General features: G+C 40.9%; 2 protein-coding genes across 2 annotated transcripts in view; both read left to right on the forward strand.

Annotated features, from left to right (window-relative positions):
* Positions 1–5,863, forward strand: part of LOC114446967 (protein kinase C epsilon type-like) — a 50,640-nt gene extending 44,777 nt beyond the window's left edge. The window contains exons 12-15 of the mRNA XM_028422888.1: positions 801–939; positions 1,061–1,249; positions 2,827–2,973; positions 3,080–5,863. Of these exons, the coding sequence (XP_028278689.1) occupies positions 801–939; positions 1,061–1,249; positions 2,827–2,973; positions 3,080–3,223 (619 nt within the window). The 3' untranslated portion in view covers positions 3,224–5,863. The remainder of the gene's footprint in view (positions 1–800; positions 940–1,060; positions 1,250–2,826; positions 2,974–3,079) is intronic.
* A 1,168-nt stretch (positions 5,864–7,031) lies between these two features.
* The window catches only part of epas1b (endothelial PAS domain protein 1b), a 35,040-nt gene continuing 21,785 nt past the window's right edge, over positions 7,032–20,286 (forward strand). The window contains exon 1 of the mRNA XM_028423018.1: positions 7,032–7,491. Within this exon, the coding sequence (XP_028278819.1) occupies positions 7,466–7,491 (26 nt within the window). The 5' untranslated portion in view covers positions 7,032–7,465. The remainder of the gene's footprint in view (positions 7,492–20,286) is intronic.

A 20,286-nucleotide genomic window follows, 5' to 3' on the forward strand; every position in this document is an offset into this window, starting at 1 on the left:
CTCTGAATAAAGGTAAACAAACCTGGATTTCTGCTTTAAAATGGAGAGACATTGTAACATAGAGGTGGAGCAAGCCTCAAGTGGTCATTTAAGGAACTGCATTTTTATTTTTTGTTGATTCCACATTAGCTTCATGTCTCAAATCTTCAAAGAAGTTTCTATTTTTAAAGTTAAAACTCCACTTTTTTATTCATTATATAATGCATTGATATTGATAGAGTGAATTTGTTTGTGTTGTGCTTAATCAGCGCATCATCCACATTTACCTCCCCTTGTTTTCATGTTTTCATGTAAGCCCGACCTTACATGATGGGACGGAAAAGAACAAACTTTTCAACAGCAAATCACAGCCGCTCTCGGGGCAGGATTGTGAAACAGCCTTTTTTTTATTATTATTTTTTGGGGCTTATGAAAACAGTACACTAGCTTCAGAAACACGCACGCTCTGTCTCCTCTCCGGCTTGTCAGGGCGGCTGTAGTTTTGAAAACACCTCGAGCTGAATGGCTGCATCGGGGAGATGTTGACATTTTTGTAGCGATCAACCATCAAGCCTAGAGCGGCTGCATTCATGACCAACCCTGTCGTCTTTCAACAGCGCTGCTCTTATCTCTCTCTGTGCTCTCGCTTGTTCCCTCTCTCTCTCTCTCCCTTCCTTTGACTTTCTCTCAGCAGGTCTGGTCCCCTATCATCCCCTGTTCTGTATATGTAACTTTTACTGTACTCACATTTTCACTGACATTTGATCTTTAAATTAAATTTGTCTGCCCTCATTAACCTGCGCCGTGTCCCCTCTCTGCAGAGACTTGAAGCTGGACAACATCTTGTTGGATGCTGAGGGTCACTGTAAGCTGGCAGACTTCGGCATGTGCAAGGAGGGAATCCTGAATGGAGTCACCACCACCACCTTCTGTGGGACGCCAGACTACATAGCACCTGAGGCAATTCCCCAAAAAACACACACAGAAATCTTAAAAAGATCCAGGAACATCTGGATCAATAGACTCCAGCCTCAGATCACCACTAATTATTCTGAAATCTGTCCCTTTTGTATGTGTGCAGATCCTTCAGGAGCTGGATTACGGCCCGTCAGTGGACTGGTGGGCTCTGGGCGTGCTGATGTATGAGATGATGGCTGGACAGCCGCCGTTTGAAGCCGATAACGAAGACGACCTGTTTGAGTCCATCCTCCATGACGATGTCCTCTATCCAGTCTGGCTCAGCAAGGAGGCTGTGTCCATTCTGAGAGCAGTGAGTTCTGTGATCCTTTTTTTTTAGTGTACTGCTGCAGAGTAAGATGGAGGACCTGTTGGTGTCATCCTGTTTGTCTGTCTCTCCTCACAGTGAGGATGCAGGGTTTTTTTTTTTTTTTCCGACTGACACTTGCTGATCCGTGTTTCCTGTCCCTCCACTGGAAGAACATTGGATAATTTCCTCTCTAATACTCTTGTCTCTCTTGGCTTGTGTGTTTTTTATCGTGCGCGTGTAATGCCACTAGTTCATTTGTGTATTTGTTCGTCCAGTTTTTCCATCACAAGTCTTGGGTTTACCTTGGCTGTTGGTACAGTTTGACTGCAAAGCCTTGTGGGAATGTGTGTGTGTGTGTGTGTGTTTATGTTGGACAATGTCTTGCACTCTGACCAGTCACTTGACCGGCACTTGGCGCTCTGATTGGACATGTCATCCAGCTGAAGGACCTCAAGTCACATGATAAACTCCCCTCCAGTGTTTAAGGACATGAGAAAATCCTGAAAGTGAGGCAACTTCAGGCAGAGTGTGGGAGCTTTGCAGCATTTAGCAACATTTAGCAGGATTTCACAGACCAACAAAGTATAAACTTTACATTTCTGACATTCTTTGATCACACACATTGATTTTATAGACTTTTATATGTAAATATTAGGACAACATGATTCACCCTTTTCAGTGTTTAGCTACATGTGAAAGAAATAAAATGTAGTAAATAAAATTAACTAAAGGTCATTTTCTGAAAAATATATTCATCCATTTCTCTTAAATGTTATCAGATTTAGTTTCATAGAGAATGTGATTGTTTCCACTGCAGATTTCATTATATCACCCACAGAAGGAAGGTTTTTATTTTTGCAAATAGAATGACTGAATTGAATATTCTTCACTGAAATACACCAGAATAGGATAAACTTCTGTCTTTGTTATTCAGCAAACAGCAAAGTATGAAACCCATTTCTCAGATCTGACCTTGTTTACCCCGTTCAGGCTGGAACAAGCAGCTTGTCAGCATTACTTGTTTGTACCTTAAAAAGACTGAAGATTGGCTGATTGCTTCCTGCCATAAATTGGAAAGAAGAAGAACAGAGTAGCACACACCTGCACTTTAGAGGTTTACTGAAGCTGTACTACCTGCACTGATACTGAAGCTACTTCCACCATGAGGAGCTGTTGTTGCACACTTCTGAAGTGTGAAGTTTACAGGATGGACCCTGCACTTAGTGTGTTTTCTTTTTAGTTTTTGTTTTTATGTTCTTTCTAAAAAAAGCTTTTGAACACACGTCATCGGATCTATTTCTGGGGATGTGTGAAATGTTCTCTGCTGCAGTGTGCAAGCTGTTTTCACAGGTGAGACAGACAGAAACGCTGCTGTCCTCGGCACAAAAACACATTAATGAATATACCTTCAATTGGAAGCGGAAAAATTTGAAGAAAACAAGTGGTCATAAAGCCAATTTATTTCCAATCTATTCTTCAATTGTTCTCAAATCTAAATCTTTAAAAAGCAGTCAGTTACTGCTTTCACACAAAATAAATATAAATTACCCTCTCTTCCTCTTTCATTTTTTTCCCCCCAGTTCATGACTAAGAGTCCTAACAAGCGTCTGGGCTGCGTGGTGGCTCAGGGTCTGGAGGAGGCCATTAAACACCATCCGTTCTTCAGAGAGATTGACTGGACCCTGCTGGAGCAGAGGAAGATCAGACCTCCGTTCAAACCTCGCATTGTGAGAACACACACACACACACTCATCATCATTACCACTTTTAAAAGCTAGCATCTACCACATACTCTTTGATTGTTTGTTGTTTTTTTCTCTCTCTCTCTCTCAGAAAACCAAAAGGGATGTGAACAACTTTGACCAGGACTTCACACGCGAGGAACCCGTTCTGACGCCCGTGGAGGACAACCTCATCAAGCAGATCAACCAGGATGAGTTCAAAGGATTCTCCTACTTTGGAGATGAGACTGCCTAGATGCACACACACACACACACACACACACACACACACACACACACACATATAAAAATAACCACACCACAGTATTTAAAGAAACACTGAACTGTCCTGTGATTCCATGACCACTCCAGGAATTATACTAGACCATTTGTACTTCTCATTACGGTTTGTGTGCTCTTGTTCTTCGTCCGTTTGTGCATATCCCTTCGATTCAAACTGTGCGCCCCAAGCTGCATGTCAGTGCAGGTCTAACTGTAACTAAAGACCCGACACCCCCCCTCCCCGCCTTCCAGTCGGTCCAGTGTACCCCCGAGTTCTCAGAGGTACACAGGCAAGGTCGTTTAGTGTGTTTGTGCGAACAAGAGAGAGACAAATATAGTGTGCGTGAGCGTGCATGCATGTGTAGTTACATACATCGACGTGCTGTATCCTGTGTCTGTGTTTAAAGAATGTTTTTTCTTCCTTCCCTATATGTGTATGTGAAAAAAAATATTAATGATGAACCAATGATTGTATTTAAGCTTAAAAAACAGTATTTCATTAATTATGAAAACAGGCAAGTAATTGTTCCGATGGCATCAGATTTTTCGTTTTTTTGGTCAGTGAGTTATTTTATATATTTTAAAGTCACAGTGAATAATTCAATTCTAAGTTAAAAAGAGGCACCACGGAAGCAAAATGTTGGCATTTTTAATTTTAGTTTTATCATAGTGCTTTTTTTTTAAAGCTTGCTCACAACATGGATGTTCCACCCCTGCCTGCTTAAATAAACCAAATGGTACCATTAGCCACCTGCTAACAGCCCTAAAGTAGCTTAACAAACAGGGGCGTCCATTGTTGCTCACCGCTCCATACATCGTGATACTTGACATCCAGGCACATGCCAAAAAATGAGCTGCAATGTAAAATGTCAGGGGAGCCCTTTAAGTTGTTTATTTTTTTCTAGTGCTTGTTACTGAGAGTCTCATTGCACCTTGAGGAGCAAAATCTTTCAATACCTTTGTGACCACTTTATTCTTGAAATGCCTTGCATGTGCGATCGGTTAATGTACTGGACCTACAGACGAACCAAACGGCCACAGGAGAGTGGAGAATGTGTTAAACTGAATGTATTTGCTCTGCAGTGTGTGTGTGTGTGTGTGTGTGTGTGTGTGTGTGTGTGTGTGTGTGTGTACATACGTGGAGAGCCCTTGTCATTTCTTATTTAAAACATCTTTTTGTTGATGTTGAGTTGTTTTTACTGGATTGTCTAGTTCTTGCTGATAGTGTCAGAAATATTTAGATTTCAGCGAGACGCTGTTGTCCGTCAGAGCCTCTTCCTCCTTCTCTTCCTCCTCCTCTTCTTCCACCTGAACATGGAGGTAAAAGTAGCTTTAAATGCTCCATGTTGTGAGGTTAATGGCTTCAAAGTGAACTGAAAGGACTCCAAAACATCCTCATGTGCAATACTCTTTAAAAAAAATCTTTTCTCCTTCCTTCTCTCATGCAAGCACACAATCATAGAGAATTTTAGGGCACAAAAAATGGAAATTATTTCGCACATCTCCTCAGAATCCATTTATTTAAAGTCAGTCACTCACTGCCAGCCTGTGTTACATTCATATGAAACTGTCGTGCATTAGTGTGCTTCTTTTTTTGTAAGATGTAGTGCAGCTAAATAAGATTTATTTTGCTAAGATTTACTGACTCAAAGGAGCTGCAGTGAAATATCTGACCTGTTTAACAAAGCAGATTTCAAAAAAAATTAGAAATCTAAAATTAGTGTTTTCTTCTTTCCTCTTCCGCATGTTTTGTATCTCAAAAGTGATTCAAACTAGCTTCACAGACTGCTTTAAAGGCTCAAACTTTAAAAACAATTAATACTTTATTTTGCTGCTGATACTTTTTATGTATTTTTAAGTTGCTAAATTGGTACTAAGAAGAAAATATGCATCTATATTAAAATCTAAAATGTGGCTGCAGCACCTACAGTAGAGTTCACAGAGGTTATTGTTCATATCGTCGGAGGAATCAGCCCGTCTTAACTGACTGTGACAGCCATTTCTAGGTGCTCCATTGTTTCCCTGCCTGAATCAAAACACACTGTGACAGTCACACAGTGATCGTGGAAGAGATAATGAGGTGGAGAACGTCACAGCTACTGCAGAATAGTTTCATATGAGTGTAAATCCAGGGTTTTATTCTTATTGTTACACGAGTGGCAGAACAGGCAGCACTGTACATGTAGCAGTAAAAAAAAAAAACGTGACACATGTAGCAGGAGATCCACAGTAGCTCAACACACACATGCTTCTTTCTTCTTTTACTCGGCTTTGTTTATTATAAAAAGTTACACTTTGTTCTCATGTCAGTGATGGATGAGTTGGAGACCGGTTCAACACACAGCGGCAGTATAATGATATGGAAAGTGTCATCTTCCTCTGGTCACATGCAGCATGTTACTGTCCGTATACATGTCAGTGTTTTATTTGCAGTCCCTGTATTCTGTGAAGCTCTGTCTGTACATGTCGACATCTGACCTGTGCTTTTGTTTCGTTCCATGCCCTTCATGTGTGTGTTTTTGTTGATATTGTTTATTTTTTCTTGTTTTGCGCTATGTGCCAAATGTACTGTATTTTAAAAGGATGTGAAGTTGTATTTTATTTTTTTTGAAAATGAATTAAATATCATGATGTCAGAGAGAAAATGCTGTCTGATTTTTTTCCCTTTACATTCTCCTCCAGGACATGATTTTACATGTCCACTCATGTATTTTTGTTTTTTCTTATCTTAAATATTTGTGATGGTGACCTGTCCAGGCTGTATACCCCACCTCTCACCGTGCGGGCTCAGATGATGGATGGATATTTATGACGACTTCAAATACCAGAAACCGTTATCTGTGTCATAGTGTCAGAAGAATGTGGTGAGACCTGCTCTTTAAATGCTGGTTGAAGCCTCTGGGAGAAAATCCACAGCGGTTGTGATGCACTTTGTGTTGCTTTAACACAATGCCCTCAGGTTTGGGTGTGTAACTCTTTAAGATCTTTTCCACAATAGATTGCATCTGACCTGCAGCTTCCAGGTTAGTCAGGTTTAGTATCCAACAGCCATTAAATTACACTGAAACTGTAATATAAAGTGTGAGTGATGAACCTTGACGCTGACTTTAGATGTAATCCATTGTACAAACAAACAAAGATACACAAACAGCAGATAAGTATTTTTATTAAGCTTAATAAGATTAGTTAAACCAGACTTCAGTCAAATTTAGGAAAAGTTAAGATATTTAAAATAGATACTTTTAATTATTAAAAACTAAACTTGGGCTTGAAGTTTATTTTATACATTTTGCAATAAAAGCACTGCTGTTAACATGGCCAGCATAATCCATAATCCAGAATAATGTTATGAGATTAAAATGAGGTTAATTATGCACTCATGTAGCCTACATGGGTCTGGTTTTTACACATGGACCTACAATGGAAAAGAGTGACAGCAGATAAAATTAAAAAAAAAAAAACAATGCATGCTGGGAAGTCTTTAAAATGTTCTGCTGCTGTCATTCAGCTCAGGTTTAATAAAAAAAATGTGGACTTCATAAAAGGTGTTTATTTTAATACATTGAGATAAAAAAAAGATGTAGCCTACTATGATTTAATTCCTAAATAATTTGGCGGGATTATGCGTTCCCACGTACACCTGCTGCCGGTGAGGGGACGCACAGGTAGGAGCGCGGGACGCACAGGAGAGGGCGGCGCTGGTCACTGGGGGAGGGGAGGGGGAGGCGGCTCCCGCTGGCGCTCTCAGCCAATGAGCTTTCAGGGACCGGGGCCACGGCTGCCTCTGCCAGCTGAGCTTCAGGTCAGAGACCGAGCAGCTTTGGCAGTTTTTAATATCAGCAAGGGAAGAAAAGTTTTGATAAGCGGACCTGCGGGCGGCTTCTGTCAGCGGCAGTTGAGCGGTCAGCCTGCGTGGAGTGTGCGTGACTTCTTTTTCTTCTTTCTTTCTTTTTATTCTGCGGGAAAGAGGCTGTACGATCCTCGGCAGTGTTCTGAGACTGTACGGCCACGATCCCCTCCAGCTTGGACGCCAGCCGGACTAAAAAAAAAAAAAAAGAAACGCTTCAACAGGTGAAATGATATGATCCGTCAGAACTCTTCCGCGTGACACCTCTGCGTAAAAACCACGTTTTTATTTTATTTTATTTTTATTTGACTTGTTGTGACTTTAAAGTTGGACTTTATCGGGGAATTACAACACTGCATAAGAGAAACCATGACGGCCGATAAGGAGAAAAAGAGGTAAGGTCGATTCCTCCTCATCCTGCACCTTTCTGTGGTTTTAATCCCCCCCCCCCTCCTCTCAGCTGTGAGTGTGTATTAATCCGCGGTTTGCGATGATAGACCCTGTTTATTTACTGTGCAGATTGTCTGTCAGGCAGCTGGCTTGTGAGACCTGTTGCTGCATGTGACTCGGACCTGGACCTGTGCTCTGATGGTGGTGGTGGTGGTTGTGAGTGGGTCTGAGTCGGTGGCTTGGTGACAGTATGAGTAGGTGTAATGTGATAAGATAAATGCTTGATGGGATTTGGTCTGTAGCTGAGTGAGGCTGCAGGCTGGTGCTAACAAGATTAGATCAAGCAGAAACTTGCAACTAGTCAAACATTAAAATGTTAAAATCACCATTGATCAGTGTGTTAACTCACCTAATGATAGATACACATGAGTTCTTTAACCTTTTCTTTTGTGTTGTAGTTAAATATTTCTGTATTGGCTCATTGATAAAGGCCACAAAGGCATTTTTGGAATTTCTGGAACTCTTATTGCACAAAAAGAAAAATCTTAGATTCAGGAAAGAGAAGGAAAAATATAATTAATTATTGATTTTACAGTGTGTAGCTACCTGTGGAGGGCCTCCTCACCCATATGGTTGAATTAGAAATCCTCCAGTATGTGATTTAAAATGTAGAGAATAAGGATGAACATGGCCACTCATTCAGCCACTCATAAACGATAAAATCAACATCATTGAACTTTGACCTCTTTTTAACAGAACCCATATGGTACAATCAGCACTCAGTCATCACAGCAGATATCAGGCTGCCTGCTCAGGACATTTCCAGAGCTGCTGCAGGTATCATGGAGCATATAGCTCTAATTGCCTGCTTTCCCACTGGGTAGATTACAGCTGGTTAATTGTAACTTGGAGTTCAGCCAGAGCTGGAAAAAAAGGCTGCTACATATTTAGTGAATTAATTGGCAAAGTTCATGAGGCTGTCACTTTTTCTTTTCGTTGTTGTTTAGTTTTTTTTGTTGTCTGCTGTGTCAGCTGACCGTCAGATAATGGTGTGTCTCATAGCCGTGCTTGTCAAACGTGTGTTAAAGGGGCAGATCCTCCTATGATAATTTGCCGTAATGCTCCTTTATGCCTTTCAGTTTATCTCAGTTTCACTCTTTACTCATGCCTGTTGAGGAATCATTCCACTTTTTATCTTTAAAAGTTGCATTGTTCCTTCCAATCAGGTGAAGAAAGAGGCCTTTAGGCTTTTTATTGCCAGATCAGCAATCATTTGGTCAAATTAGAGAAAACCTTGAGTCGGTTGTGACTTTGTGTAATGATGGAGAGACACTGGACTGTGTGTCAGTGCTGAAAGCGAGTCAAAGAAAAGGGGGGACAGCGTATGGCCCGACAAGTCAGGGAGCGTTTCCTCCAGCTCGTCAACGCCTCATTGCTTCCAACTGCAGACCTACAGTAATCGGCCATTTTAGGGGAAGGAGACCTCAGCAAGTGTGTGTCTCTGACAGGCTGCAGCTGAAAAGCTTCTGTGTGTGTGTGTGGAAGTTGTTGTTGTGTGTTTTCCTCCATCAGTGTGTGTTTGTTACACAGTAGCACATTGTCGCCGGCGCTGCCTGGAAGTCGTAATTGCTCTGATAAGTTGCATGATTCATGACAGCTGCCTGGCAAACATGCTCTGTGTTTGTTTGAGATTTCACATTAGTATTATTAATGTCACTCATGTGGATATGAACTCGCTGGAATGTCTTTCATGTGGTCGTCCACTTGATGGCTGCGTGTTAAAGACAATTTGTCTTCATTGAGACAGACAGTCAACATAAATCTCAACCAATATGAATACTGTAACACCGGTAGCACACACGAAATGAAAGACATCAACTTCTTCATGGTCTTTTTTTTTATGTTTTTTTCCTGATACACAAAAACACAAGTGAGGTATTTCCACTCATAATTTCACAATAAGAACATCTTGGATTGTATATTTGTTCCATCTAAGAGAGAAATCTAAAAAAACTCATACTTGTTTCCTTAAAAAGTATCTCATTGTACTGGATTATCCTTAATAATAATGCATTTTATTTATTTTAGACCTCCAAAGACACCTTACAACTACAATAAAATAAGTAAAACAGCAACAAAAGGCATCTATAAGTATAATAATAAGTCAAAGGGCAACATCAGTAGAAACTGATACAAGAAACAAAAAATAGATCTAAAACCAATAGATCTGTTAATATATTTTACATAAAGTTGTAGTAAAAATATCTCAATTTTACTAATAATTAATATTAAGTGTATTATAAGGCATATCAAAAGAAAAAAGTCCCAAATATGATGTCAGAATGATAGGAGCCGAAGCCTTGTGTGTTCAGAGTGCTACAAAATAAGCGCCTGTGTCACAGCTTTGTGTCTCAACATTGTGTCTTCAGTGTAACAGCGACCTTTGCTGCTGCAACCTTGAGGAGAGGACTACATCTTAAAGTCACTCTGTCACAATAAAAGTAATTTTAGAAGACTCACCAGTCTGACCTCTTACTTGCATGTTAAATGCAACATGTGCTTTCAACAGATGATTTTTTTTAGTCCAAAAGGTCTAAAGCAGTAGATCTGTCACGGCCTGTGTGAATCCCAGAGACCTGTGTCACATTCATCATATCGCTGACTGCTGGCTGGCATTCGCTGTTTGTTGTGGTCTGTCGGCCTCTGCCGCAGTTTGACAGCAGCGATGTTTGTCATGTTACGTTCCCGCTACATTAAAAGGCTTTATTTTTACCTGCCGGCGTGACTGATGCCAGAAATAAGTTAGCGAGGAACCCCTCTCGCTTCTTTCAACATGTGATTCCACTGGAAACAATGTTCAAAGGTCAGAGTCCAGCTCAGCTGCCAGGCAGATATATATTACATTACATGCTATGGGTGTATTTTCTGTCTCTTTAGGGGCCCTGACTATTATCACACAGCAGGTGCAGGTGTAACCATTTATTCTGCAACACTATTATGATCAATAGTTTGGTAGTTAGGATGTTTAATAATGATTAAAATAGCCATAAATTCTCGTGCATTGGTCGTTCTAATGCAGTTTAATGTGTGTAATTAATGCTCGCAGAGGCCTATATATTTATATATTTATCTAATTAACACTGAAATCTAGGTTTCAAAATAAAACAGTAGGAGCGCTGTATATTACATTATTGCCAATTAGAGAAGAAGAAGCTTGTCTTCATTTATCACAGGTAAGTAAAAAGTTTGTCTTTGCCTGGACAACCGAGATGGGACTTGTCACCATGGCAGCAAAGAAAATGGCGGAGAACCTTGTTAGAAATGGGCGAAGTCCGTCTAAGCAGTATGGAAACTGCAGTTTCTCAGTTGGCCACTTGAGGGTGGCTCCAAAAGTGAGTCAGTCCCCCATTGACTTTAATTTTTAAATGTCCAACTTTACAACAGAAACAATGTAATAAATGCAATTAAAATGCAATAACATTTAAAGTTCTGATGCAGAATTAAAGAAGTAGCCATAAATGTAACTTGGTTGTAAAGTGTGAAAATGTAAAGTGGTTGCACATCAGCTTTGCCCCATATTCTTTAGTTTGCTGTCTCACGTTGAGTGTTGTTGTTGCATCTTTGTGTCACCGCTCTGTTTGTGCGAACTCACAGGAGGGAGAGGGAGGCGAGCAACTTGCCAAAAACTAGATGGAGTGCGACAGAAAGGGAGGACAGACAGAGGGATAATCTGGTAGACACAGAGGTGATCTAGAACAGATGACGGTAAATCAGCATGGAATTTAACCCCAGATGAGTAAAGTGTGAAAAAAAAAAAAAAAAAAAACAAGAGGCCTGTCAGCTCAGCGGTTCCCATCATCGCAGCGCTCTGCAGCGAGCCGAGGCCTGGTTGGCACAGTGCCGTCATGCCTCTTTTGTGTGCTAACCCCGGCCTCCCAACACTACCCAAACATCACGCCACTTAGAGCGGCCGCTCAACCTGCCCTTTGCGAGGCTGAGGAATGCAAGGAGAGGCGCAGAGAGTGAAGCCCAGGTGCTTAACGGCGGATTTACTGCCTCTTGTAGACCGAACACAAAGTTATTTGCTTGGAAGTGATTAAGTGTATTAACTTAAGAAGAGGGCTTCAGCTTGATTTGAAGATCTGCTGTCTGATTGGTGCACCACGTCATCATGTGTACTTTCATGAAGTCTAGCACTTGCTTACTTTACACATTCAGATTGAACATTTGATCCTAAAATTCCTTTAAAGTCACACATCAGGCATCAAAACACTTGAGGCAGCTTGTTTATTTCTTCTATAGACTTTCACTATTGCTGTGTCTCTTCCTTGTTAGTATGATCAGACTGTTAGAGGCTGTGATGGATTTGGGATTTCCCAAAACTGTTGTCCCGGATTATGACTGTGCTGGAAAACACTGTTTATACTTATGAGAAGCACTTCACTGCTCCCGGTGTTTCCCAGAAGTGAACTGAACTTTGTTATATAGACATCAAGCACCGACAGAATTTATTGCTTCCCTATAAAAATAGCAGAATACACTGCACCCTCTGTGTTTTACAGTGGGACTATTTAGAGTTATTTTATAATAAGACTAAACCAGTGAGAGGAGGATAAGACACAAATATAAGTAGATAAAACAACAAAAAGATTAAGATTATTTTTTTCTGTTTACTGTTATTGCTGTTATTTAGATGTAGTAAGGAGGCTAAACATGTTTTAACTAAGCTGGTTGCAGCTTGTGTAATTTGATGGACTTTAAACCTTTGAGGTTTATTCACTATGAAACTGCCAGCCAGTAGCTATTAACCACATCACTGCTGAGAGCATGGTAAGAATTTTAAAGGCTCATTCTCCCAGCATGCCTGCTGTCACAGTATCGCTCAGTGTTTATTGTTTTATTATTATTGAATTATTTGTATTAATGTCTCCATAGATTTTATGTCTTTAACTGTCTCAACCTCAAACCACGTGCCCAAATAACACAAACCTGATTCTGTAAAAATAAATAAATAAATAAAAATAATCTACATTCTTCAATGATTGGCTCGTGCGACCAGCGGTCACATGATGCAAATTCAGAGTACTTGGCTGAGCTGCAGGCTTTCATTTAAACTGCAGATACACATCAGTGGAGACCACGCACATCCTGGCTAACAAGTGTGAGTGCTGAGGGATTCCAAAAGTCAAATCCAGTCTTATCACAATTTTGTTAATAATCAAAAACCAATAGAAAGTCTTTTTAGGAATAAAATCTGTTGATGTTAGACAAATTATAGTAAACCGGAGACTCTGCCGACTCCTGAGGCCCATGCTCAGCTCTACAAAAACCAGCGTCCAGTTTGGCCCTCAGGCCCTTACACAGTGAGGGGAAACGGCAGGGAGGGAGTGGAGGTGGTATGGGAAACCTGCCTCTGCATCTTTTCATTGTTATTTTTATCTCATTCATTCTCACCCGCCCACGCCACCTCCTCCTCCTTTTTTTTTCTCTCTCCCTTCTGTCTCTTCGCTCATATTTATCCCAGACTCCCGGCTGCGCTGTTTGCCCCGCTCCCCTGCTGCTGCTGCCCCCGCTGTCCGTTTGACCAGACCCACATACGCTCTCCTCTCTCCCCTCCTTCAGAACTCTGTCTCCTTGCCATTTCCTTTTTCCCGTCCGCCAGCTCCCCTTCTTCCTCTTCCTCTGCTACCAAATTGGCCCGGCTCCACGATCCAGTGTGTGTGTCACCTGGCTGGACTCCATCTCCCTCCAGACTTCCCCTCTTTTACCTTCAGGCTGATGGTGAAATGTGACCTGTTTCAAATTCAGAGCTGAAGAAAGAGATGTTTGTGCTGCAATAAATATACATTTCCACAACTTGTAATAAATCACAACAAGCACAACCTTTCTGTCTAACCTTACCGACTCCCTTTGGAGTAATCATATATGCACCTGCCTACAGCGGGTTACCATGGAAACATGGAGGCCGGTGAAGCTGTCCTGATGCTATTTGTGACCTTTGGCCTCCACAGATCTGACCTAACTTGGTTTGCTTGAACATATTGATGTTTGATGTCAACACCTTGATATCCCACCTCTTCCAAGATAAAAACCCCGTCTTCATCGTCTTCACTCATATGAAGCTTTTTACTGGACATAAATGTTCAAAAAAAAATATGCCTAAATATATAGAAAACATTTGAACCTCCCTATTATGAGTTTAGGTATCTTTAAGCTTTTCCCCCTTTTTCACTGTGACTGTGCCACAAAGTGCAAACTGGCCTTCAGACCGGTTTGTTGGAAGCTTCAGAGAGATCAATGACAAAGTGAAAACCATATGAGACTCACATTCCTCCCTCTATTAATCTCTATAATCCTGTTCTCCAGATTACACTTAGTCATTCCCATTTGCAGGACATGAAAACTAATGAAAGACTTTCTCTGTCTCTCCTGTTCATACGCGTCCACCTTGTGTTTTTCCTTGTGTGTTATCAAGCCACAGATGAGTCTTTGACTGCATCTGTTTTAAATTAAATAATCTACAAAATATGACAAAATCAGTTTTTCTTCTTCTTAAAAAGAATATTCCAACTAATCTGTTTCTGTACCTGCAGGTTGTATGTTTTGATTGCATCCTGGAAAAAGGTGTCCTATTTAAATATCTTGCAAAAGTCTGCTGTCTAGCTGAATATTTAAATCTGAAACCACACACACAGCTCATTTGGTATTCTGGTCAGCTGACCTCACACCACCTGTGGTCTCGTTCTCTCCATCTCTCTCCCTCCGTCCCCTCTGAGCCTCTTTCAATCAGCCAGTCTATCCCGACCATCAGCGTGGCAAGGGCAGGTTTGTTTGTTTGTGCCAGAGTGTGTGTGTGTGTGTGTGTGTGTGTGTGTGTGTGTGTGTGTGTGTGCATGCATCTCTCTTTCATGGACTATCAGAATCATCAGCAATCTCCTGCATCGTTCTTCCCCTGATTGAGCTGAAGTCGGGGCCCCTGTCTGGGATAGCTGTTTTTGTTCGTCTGTGTGTGTGTGTGTGTGTGTGCGTGAGTGTGTGTGTGTTTGGCTGTGTTTCCAGAACTCTATGTTCCTCAGGATCACAGATTAGCTACTACTGTATTGTTGCTCTGTGTTTGTGTCCGACCAGGCGCCACAACTACAGGAAGAACCACTGTAAGCAAGGAAAGGTGTGTGTGTGTGTGTGTGTGTTATGGGTGTGGGCAGACTGTTTTTGGCCTTTTCTGACTCTAGAACACCTTTAAAATTAAAAAAAAAAGTTTATTAGTCACAATGAAAATGACCTCAAAACACACAAACGTCGGCAGATTAAAGGAGCAGTCCACCAGCACTTTACTTTGTTTTAGGCCGTTTGGAAAAATGGAGTCAAAAAATAAATAAATAAGACAAATTGTTGGTGTGAGCTGATTTTAGGCATGCAGTATGTTTTCTTGTCAAACTAGTTCTCTGTTAAAAGTGGCATTACCACATATGTTCTGTTCTTTTTAGAGAAGGTGAGGCCGAGGTCAAGTGTTCAGGCTTCAGTAGAAATCTGCACATCTGTCCTCAGTGAGAGTGATGAAACTGATAAGAACATTTTTAGGTGCTGAACAGGAGAATAAATGATCCATGTAGAGCTGTTATGTAGCTCTGGCCCACACACACACACACACACACACACACACACTCACAGCCTGACACCTGCTCTGGTTACAGGATCTGTTTCCTATAAGCACTTCTTGGCTTGTTATCACACCAATCACATGGACATAAGGAGACAGGACCTATTTTCTGTGTGTTTGTGTGTTTATGTGCTGATGCGTGTTAGGGTTAGTGTTGGGTCAGTCTCCTTTAGATTGAAGACATCTGCACTTTTTTTTAGCTTCAGGTGTCAACACGCTGACTTTGCTGGCAGGACGAGAGGAATCCGTCTGCGCAGCAGTCAAAATCAGTGCTGGTACAATAACGTGGAAACTGGATCGACCAGAATGTCTTCATGGGTTAATGCAGAGATGACTTCCAGCAAAAACAAGTGACTAATTTATCCAGAAGGTCGGTGCCAACTGCTGATGCTACAGAAATAAAGATTCATTTAGCATTTAGCTTGATGCTAGAAACGGACCATGAAAGCAGGACTGTTTATTAAAGTCAGAATGCCTCATGCAAATATTCTTTAAGAAAAGATTTCAGCAGATATAAATCTGATTTCTTGCGTACGAAAGCTGTAATGTTTTTATGTCGCCTTACAAGTTTCATATGAATGGATAAGGCTAATTTTCTCACATTAGGACATGAGAAATGATGCAGTCTTAGATAATCCTGGACAACACACACACTTTATCTGCTCATGTTTGCATGCAGATAGGAACAGATGAAGCATTGTGCGGCGCAGACAGAGAGCGCTGCAGGGGAAGTATTAACAGTCTCAATACTGCCAGCACTGAGAGGCACAGACACAATATGTCTGCAAGCTGCAGCTCTGGATGCTTTTTTTATGGTTTTGTGTTTGTTTGTTTGTTTTTTTGCCATAATTTGGGCTATATATAAAATCTGCTTAGCTGGTTAACCTTGCTTCTCTGTTGCATGTGAGTGTGTGTGAGTGTGTGTGAGTGTGTGTGTGTGTGCAGATGTATCCCCTCCGGCTCAAGTTGCAGCTGCTGACTGACAGGTTAATCGCAGAGGGAGTGAGAGAAGTGATTGAAAAACCTGGAGGGTGTTTGGAAAGAGAAAAAAAAAATGAATGAGTGATGAGGGCATGGAGGACATTTGTTGTCACATCACCTTTACTCCGAAACAGTACACAGAGAAGCCAGTTTACTTTGTACCCACGAGGCCCTGACATCTGACACATTGTTCCAATCTGAAGCAGCCCTGTGTGGCTACATATACCTGGCTGTACAGCATGGCAGAGGCAAGCAGCAGTGATCGTGCCGTTTGCACCCAGACTTTGGGGATCAGGTGAGGGCTCTGGGTGTAAATAGCCTTGTAGTTGCTGTGCGACTTCCTCACCCAGGTATACAGTGGTCTTTATGTTTAATCCTCTATTCGCCTTCTTTATTTTATTTATTAATTGTCGTCATACAGCACAGCCCTCACTGCCCCGTGTGAACACACAAAAAGCTTTGTGACTGTTCTCACACACATGCCCGTAGGTAAATCATAAAAATAGCTTCTGAAGGTAACAGTTTTTTTTCATGTAAAAGATTTTTTACAATCACTGTCACCTTCAGTCACAGCTACTATTCAGCACTTGTGCACGTTTCTCCCGTCTCATGTGCGCTACCTGCCAATGTGACTTGCTGCTGGTTTAGAGTTACAGCCATACTTCTCTCACCCAGGTTTCAGAATGCCAAGTATTTTGTTGTTGTATTTTTCTTGTTTGAAATACCTGAAATTCAGACCACAACACCTTTCTTAGAAAATCATGACAAAACAGTCTTTGTTATGTGCACTAACACGTCACAGCGGAGCGCAGATCCTTTTAGGGTTGTACATGCAAAGTTTTGCGTGATTATGTGTGCGATGATGAAAATAGCTGGCAGCCCGCATTGCCCCGGCTGAAGTTGCTATACTCACAGGTCTTAAAACAGCATCAAGATGTGCCAATGAATCAAGGCATAACAAAGAATGTTATCTCTGCTTTTACATCATTTTCTGGCAAAGAGAAGTGATGTGATGTCTTTATTTTTCAGAAGCCGCAACTTTGACTCATGTTTAATAAATAATAATAATAAAAAAAAGTTTAGTGAGTGCACTTTCATGTAGTTTATTTCAACGTTTGATTATTTGAGCAGAGAATTACTACTCACAGGTCTATAGAGGTTACGTCACTGTATGTGCGTCTGTGTTGTGATTGGTTCGTCAGGCTGAAGCCACCATACAGTAGGTCCGCTGTATGTCAGGCTCTGGCATGTTTGACCTCTGCCTTGTTTGTTTGTGTAACTGTAGCTCAGGGGCAGAGTATAGATCCATGTCAGCAGCAGCTGAGACACGAGAGACAGAGAGACAACACCAACTCTTTAAAGTGTGTGTGTGTGTGTGTGTGTGTGTGTGAAGGCCTTTTTAATCATCACAAGACTCTGCTGTGACAGGCATGGTGTTTACTGGTCACAGATCTCTAATTGGCTACAGCTGAAATGGTGTGTCACATTGTGTGTGTGTGTTTTCGCATGAGAGACTGAAGCTGAATATTGGCAGGGCTATTTATGAATGACTGTTTGTGGTGCTAATAGAAGCACAGAAAGTTCAAACATAAACTCTAGTGTAACTCTACGTGGCCAACACTGAAAACTCTAAATTATAGTTATGTTTTTATTTGTGCACATGTGAACAACAGATACAAAAAACTGCTTAATCAGCACCTTTGCACCAGCGAGCACATTACATGTGTGTTTCTTAGCATCCACGTTCTATGAAAACAACCAGAGTGTATCTATCTGTCCCCCTCATGTTCCCCCTCAGGTGGGACTCATCACAACGGCCAGCAGGAAGTTAGGGTTGCACATGGGAAAGAGTTTGCAGGTAAAATGTGCTTAATGGTAGAAAAGCAGAGACACACTCTGGTCTTCTGGGTGAACATCCGGCAGCAGCCCTCCAGCCTATATGATCACAGAGCTGTGTTAGTCCCATGACCAGATGACTTTGGGTCATAAGGCCACATTACGGCCACCCAGCATAATCACAACTATGTGACATGTCTGAGTGTATTATTGACTGCCAAACCAGAAACAAATATTAAAGTAATATGACTAAAAAATCTAAAATATTCTTAGCGTTTTATATCTCTTACTTGTTTGTATTTCTTATGACACATCCTGACGGCAAACAAGCATAACTCCCATCATCAGCTCCTTTTTATCTTCTGGCCATTAAGCACTATTAAGCACTATTAAGCACTATTAAGCACTATTCAATTTTCCTACTTTACTGGTTGATTTACTTTTATTCAGAATTCACGATTTATTTATTTATTTTCAGTTTTTATTCCAACTTTGGATGATTATCCTTCATCATCTCATGCTTGTGGATTACCCTACAGTAATAGTATAGAGATACTTTACTGATCACTGCATCACTTCATATCACATCATCACACACCTGCAAACAAAATAAAAAAAATATAAAAGTAAAATAAAATTCAGGTTTTTTTTAATGTATTTTTGAATATATGTGACCTAGTTTTTTTTTTTTACTCCGGCGAGTGAAGCGTCAGCCTGCAGCGGTAATCAGCTGAACTCTGAGAGTGCAGTTGTTTCCACATGGTTTGGTGGTGACATGAACTCGGTGCCCTCTGCAGCCAGACTGTTGTGTCTCATCAAGTGTGCATCTGCACCGTGCTGCAACTAACCGAGAGCGATAGTGAGCAAGGCGGGGTTTACCTATACAGCAGCTTTCTGTCAGACCTTACAAACTGCATCATGATGAGACAAAACAAAGACAGGTCGGAACAGGAGCTACACAGCGCTGCTTTTTCTGTTGTTTTTTGAAGACATGAATCCTGAATTAAGTTGCCACCAATATACTTTAATCAGAAGACGTAATGAGACAAACACTAAAGTCATCACTTTTGATGGAGATTTTTAATATGAAAATGTTTGGGAAAGTTTTCACTAAAGGCCAATGTTCTGCACCATTCATGATGATGTTGTTTTATCACATTTCTTTTATTATTTCTGATAAACTATTTGAGCAAAATAGGTATAATTTACAGTTTTATGGTTTAAAATGGTGTAGCAGACCTAATCCTAATCCCTATAACTGAAGAGGTTGACCATATTATTGTTAAAAGTTTATTTTCTAGGGGAAAAAGGCAAAATATTCTCACATTTAAATTTCCATTTTTTTCTTTTTTCTGTTAAAATATAGATATTTTTGCACAGATTTACATTGACATTCAGCTGTTTTTCTCCTTGACTTCAGTCCAACTTACCCAGGCTTTGATCAACCATTCCTATGTACGCTTTCCATTCCTCCCTTGATTCACTTTCAATGGTAGTAAAGAGAAGATATGATATAATATGAAAAGATCAAAGGGACGTGTCAAATTTTTTTTTGGTGTGCGTTCGTGAACATGAGCGAGGGGGTCAGCGAGTACATCAGAGCTCACTGTGCCCTGCTGAAGCGCTGTGACTCCCATTGTTTCACATCCTGAAATAGTCTGCTGGGACCTGCCGCAACAATGGCCCCAGACAATCAAAGAGTGGCACTACACACACACACACACACACACACACACACACACACAAGAACACACACACACATATGCAGGAGCTATAGTTGAAGTTAGATGTTCCAGTTGACTTGATTGAGTAGAAGCAGTCAGTAGTGTGCGCTGTCTGCTGGTTCATCGGTAATGAGGTTTTTGGGTGATTGTCAGTCGGGGTTAACGAGTTTAAAGCTCAGAGAGACGAGCAGGGAGACGCACTGATGGGGACATACTCTGGATGAGATAAGATAATGGCGCTTCTGTGCTCAGCCTTTCCTGTTAATTGTACGCTATCTTGTCCTTAATGCGTGTTTGCATGTTGGATTGTGTAGTCTGTGTGTTTCTGTGAGGTCTAGATTGTTGCTGGAGGGGAAAGTGTATTTTTTCAAAATTCGAGCCCCTGACATGAAAGCTTTTAAAGTAAAACAGATGACTTCTGCCTGTTTTTTGTCTCTTTTTTTTAACCCCTGGTTTGTTTTTGTTGCTGAATTTGAGAAATATGTTATATGTGTTTGTTTCCACTTCAAATAAGTTTTCTACTTGACTTAATAAATCAAACCTTTATTCAGATTCAATAAACAGATTAAAAAAATCAGTTTATTTAATTGATTTGTTCA

Source organism: Parambassis ranga, chromosome 15, assembly GCF_900634625.1.
Source record: "Parambassis ranga chromosome 15, fParRan2.1, whole genome shotgun sequence".
NCBI lineage: Eukaryota > Metazoa > Chordata > Actinopteri > Ambassidae > Parambassis > Parambassis ranga.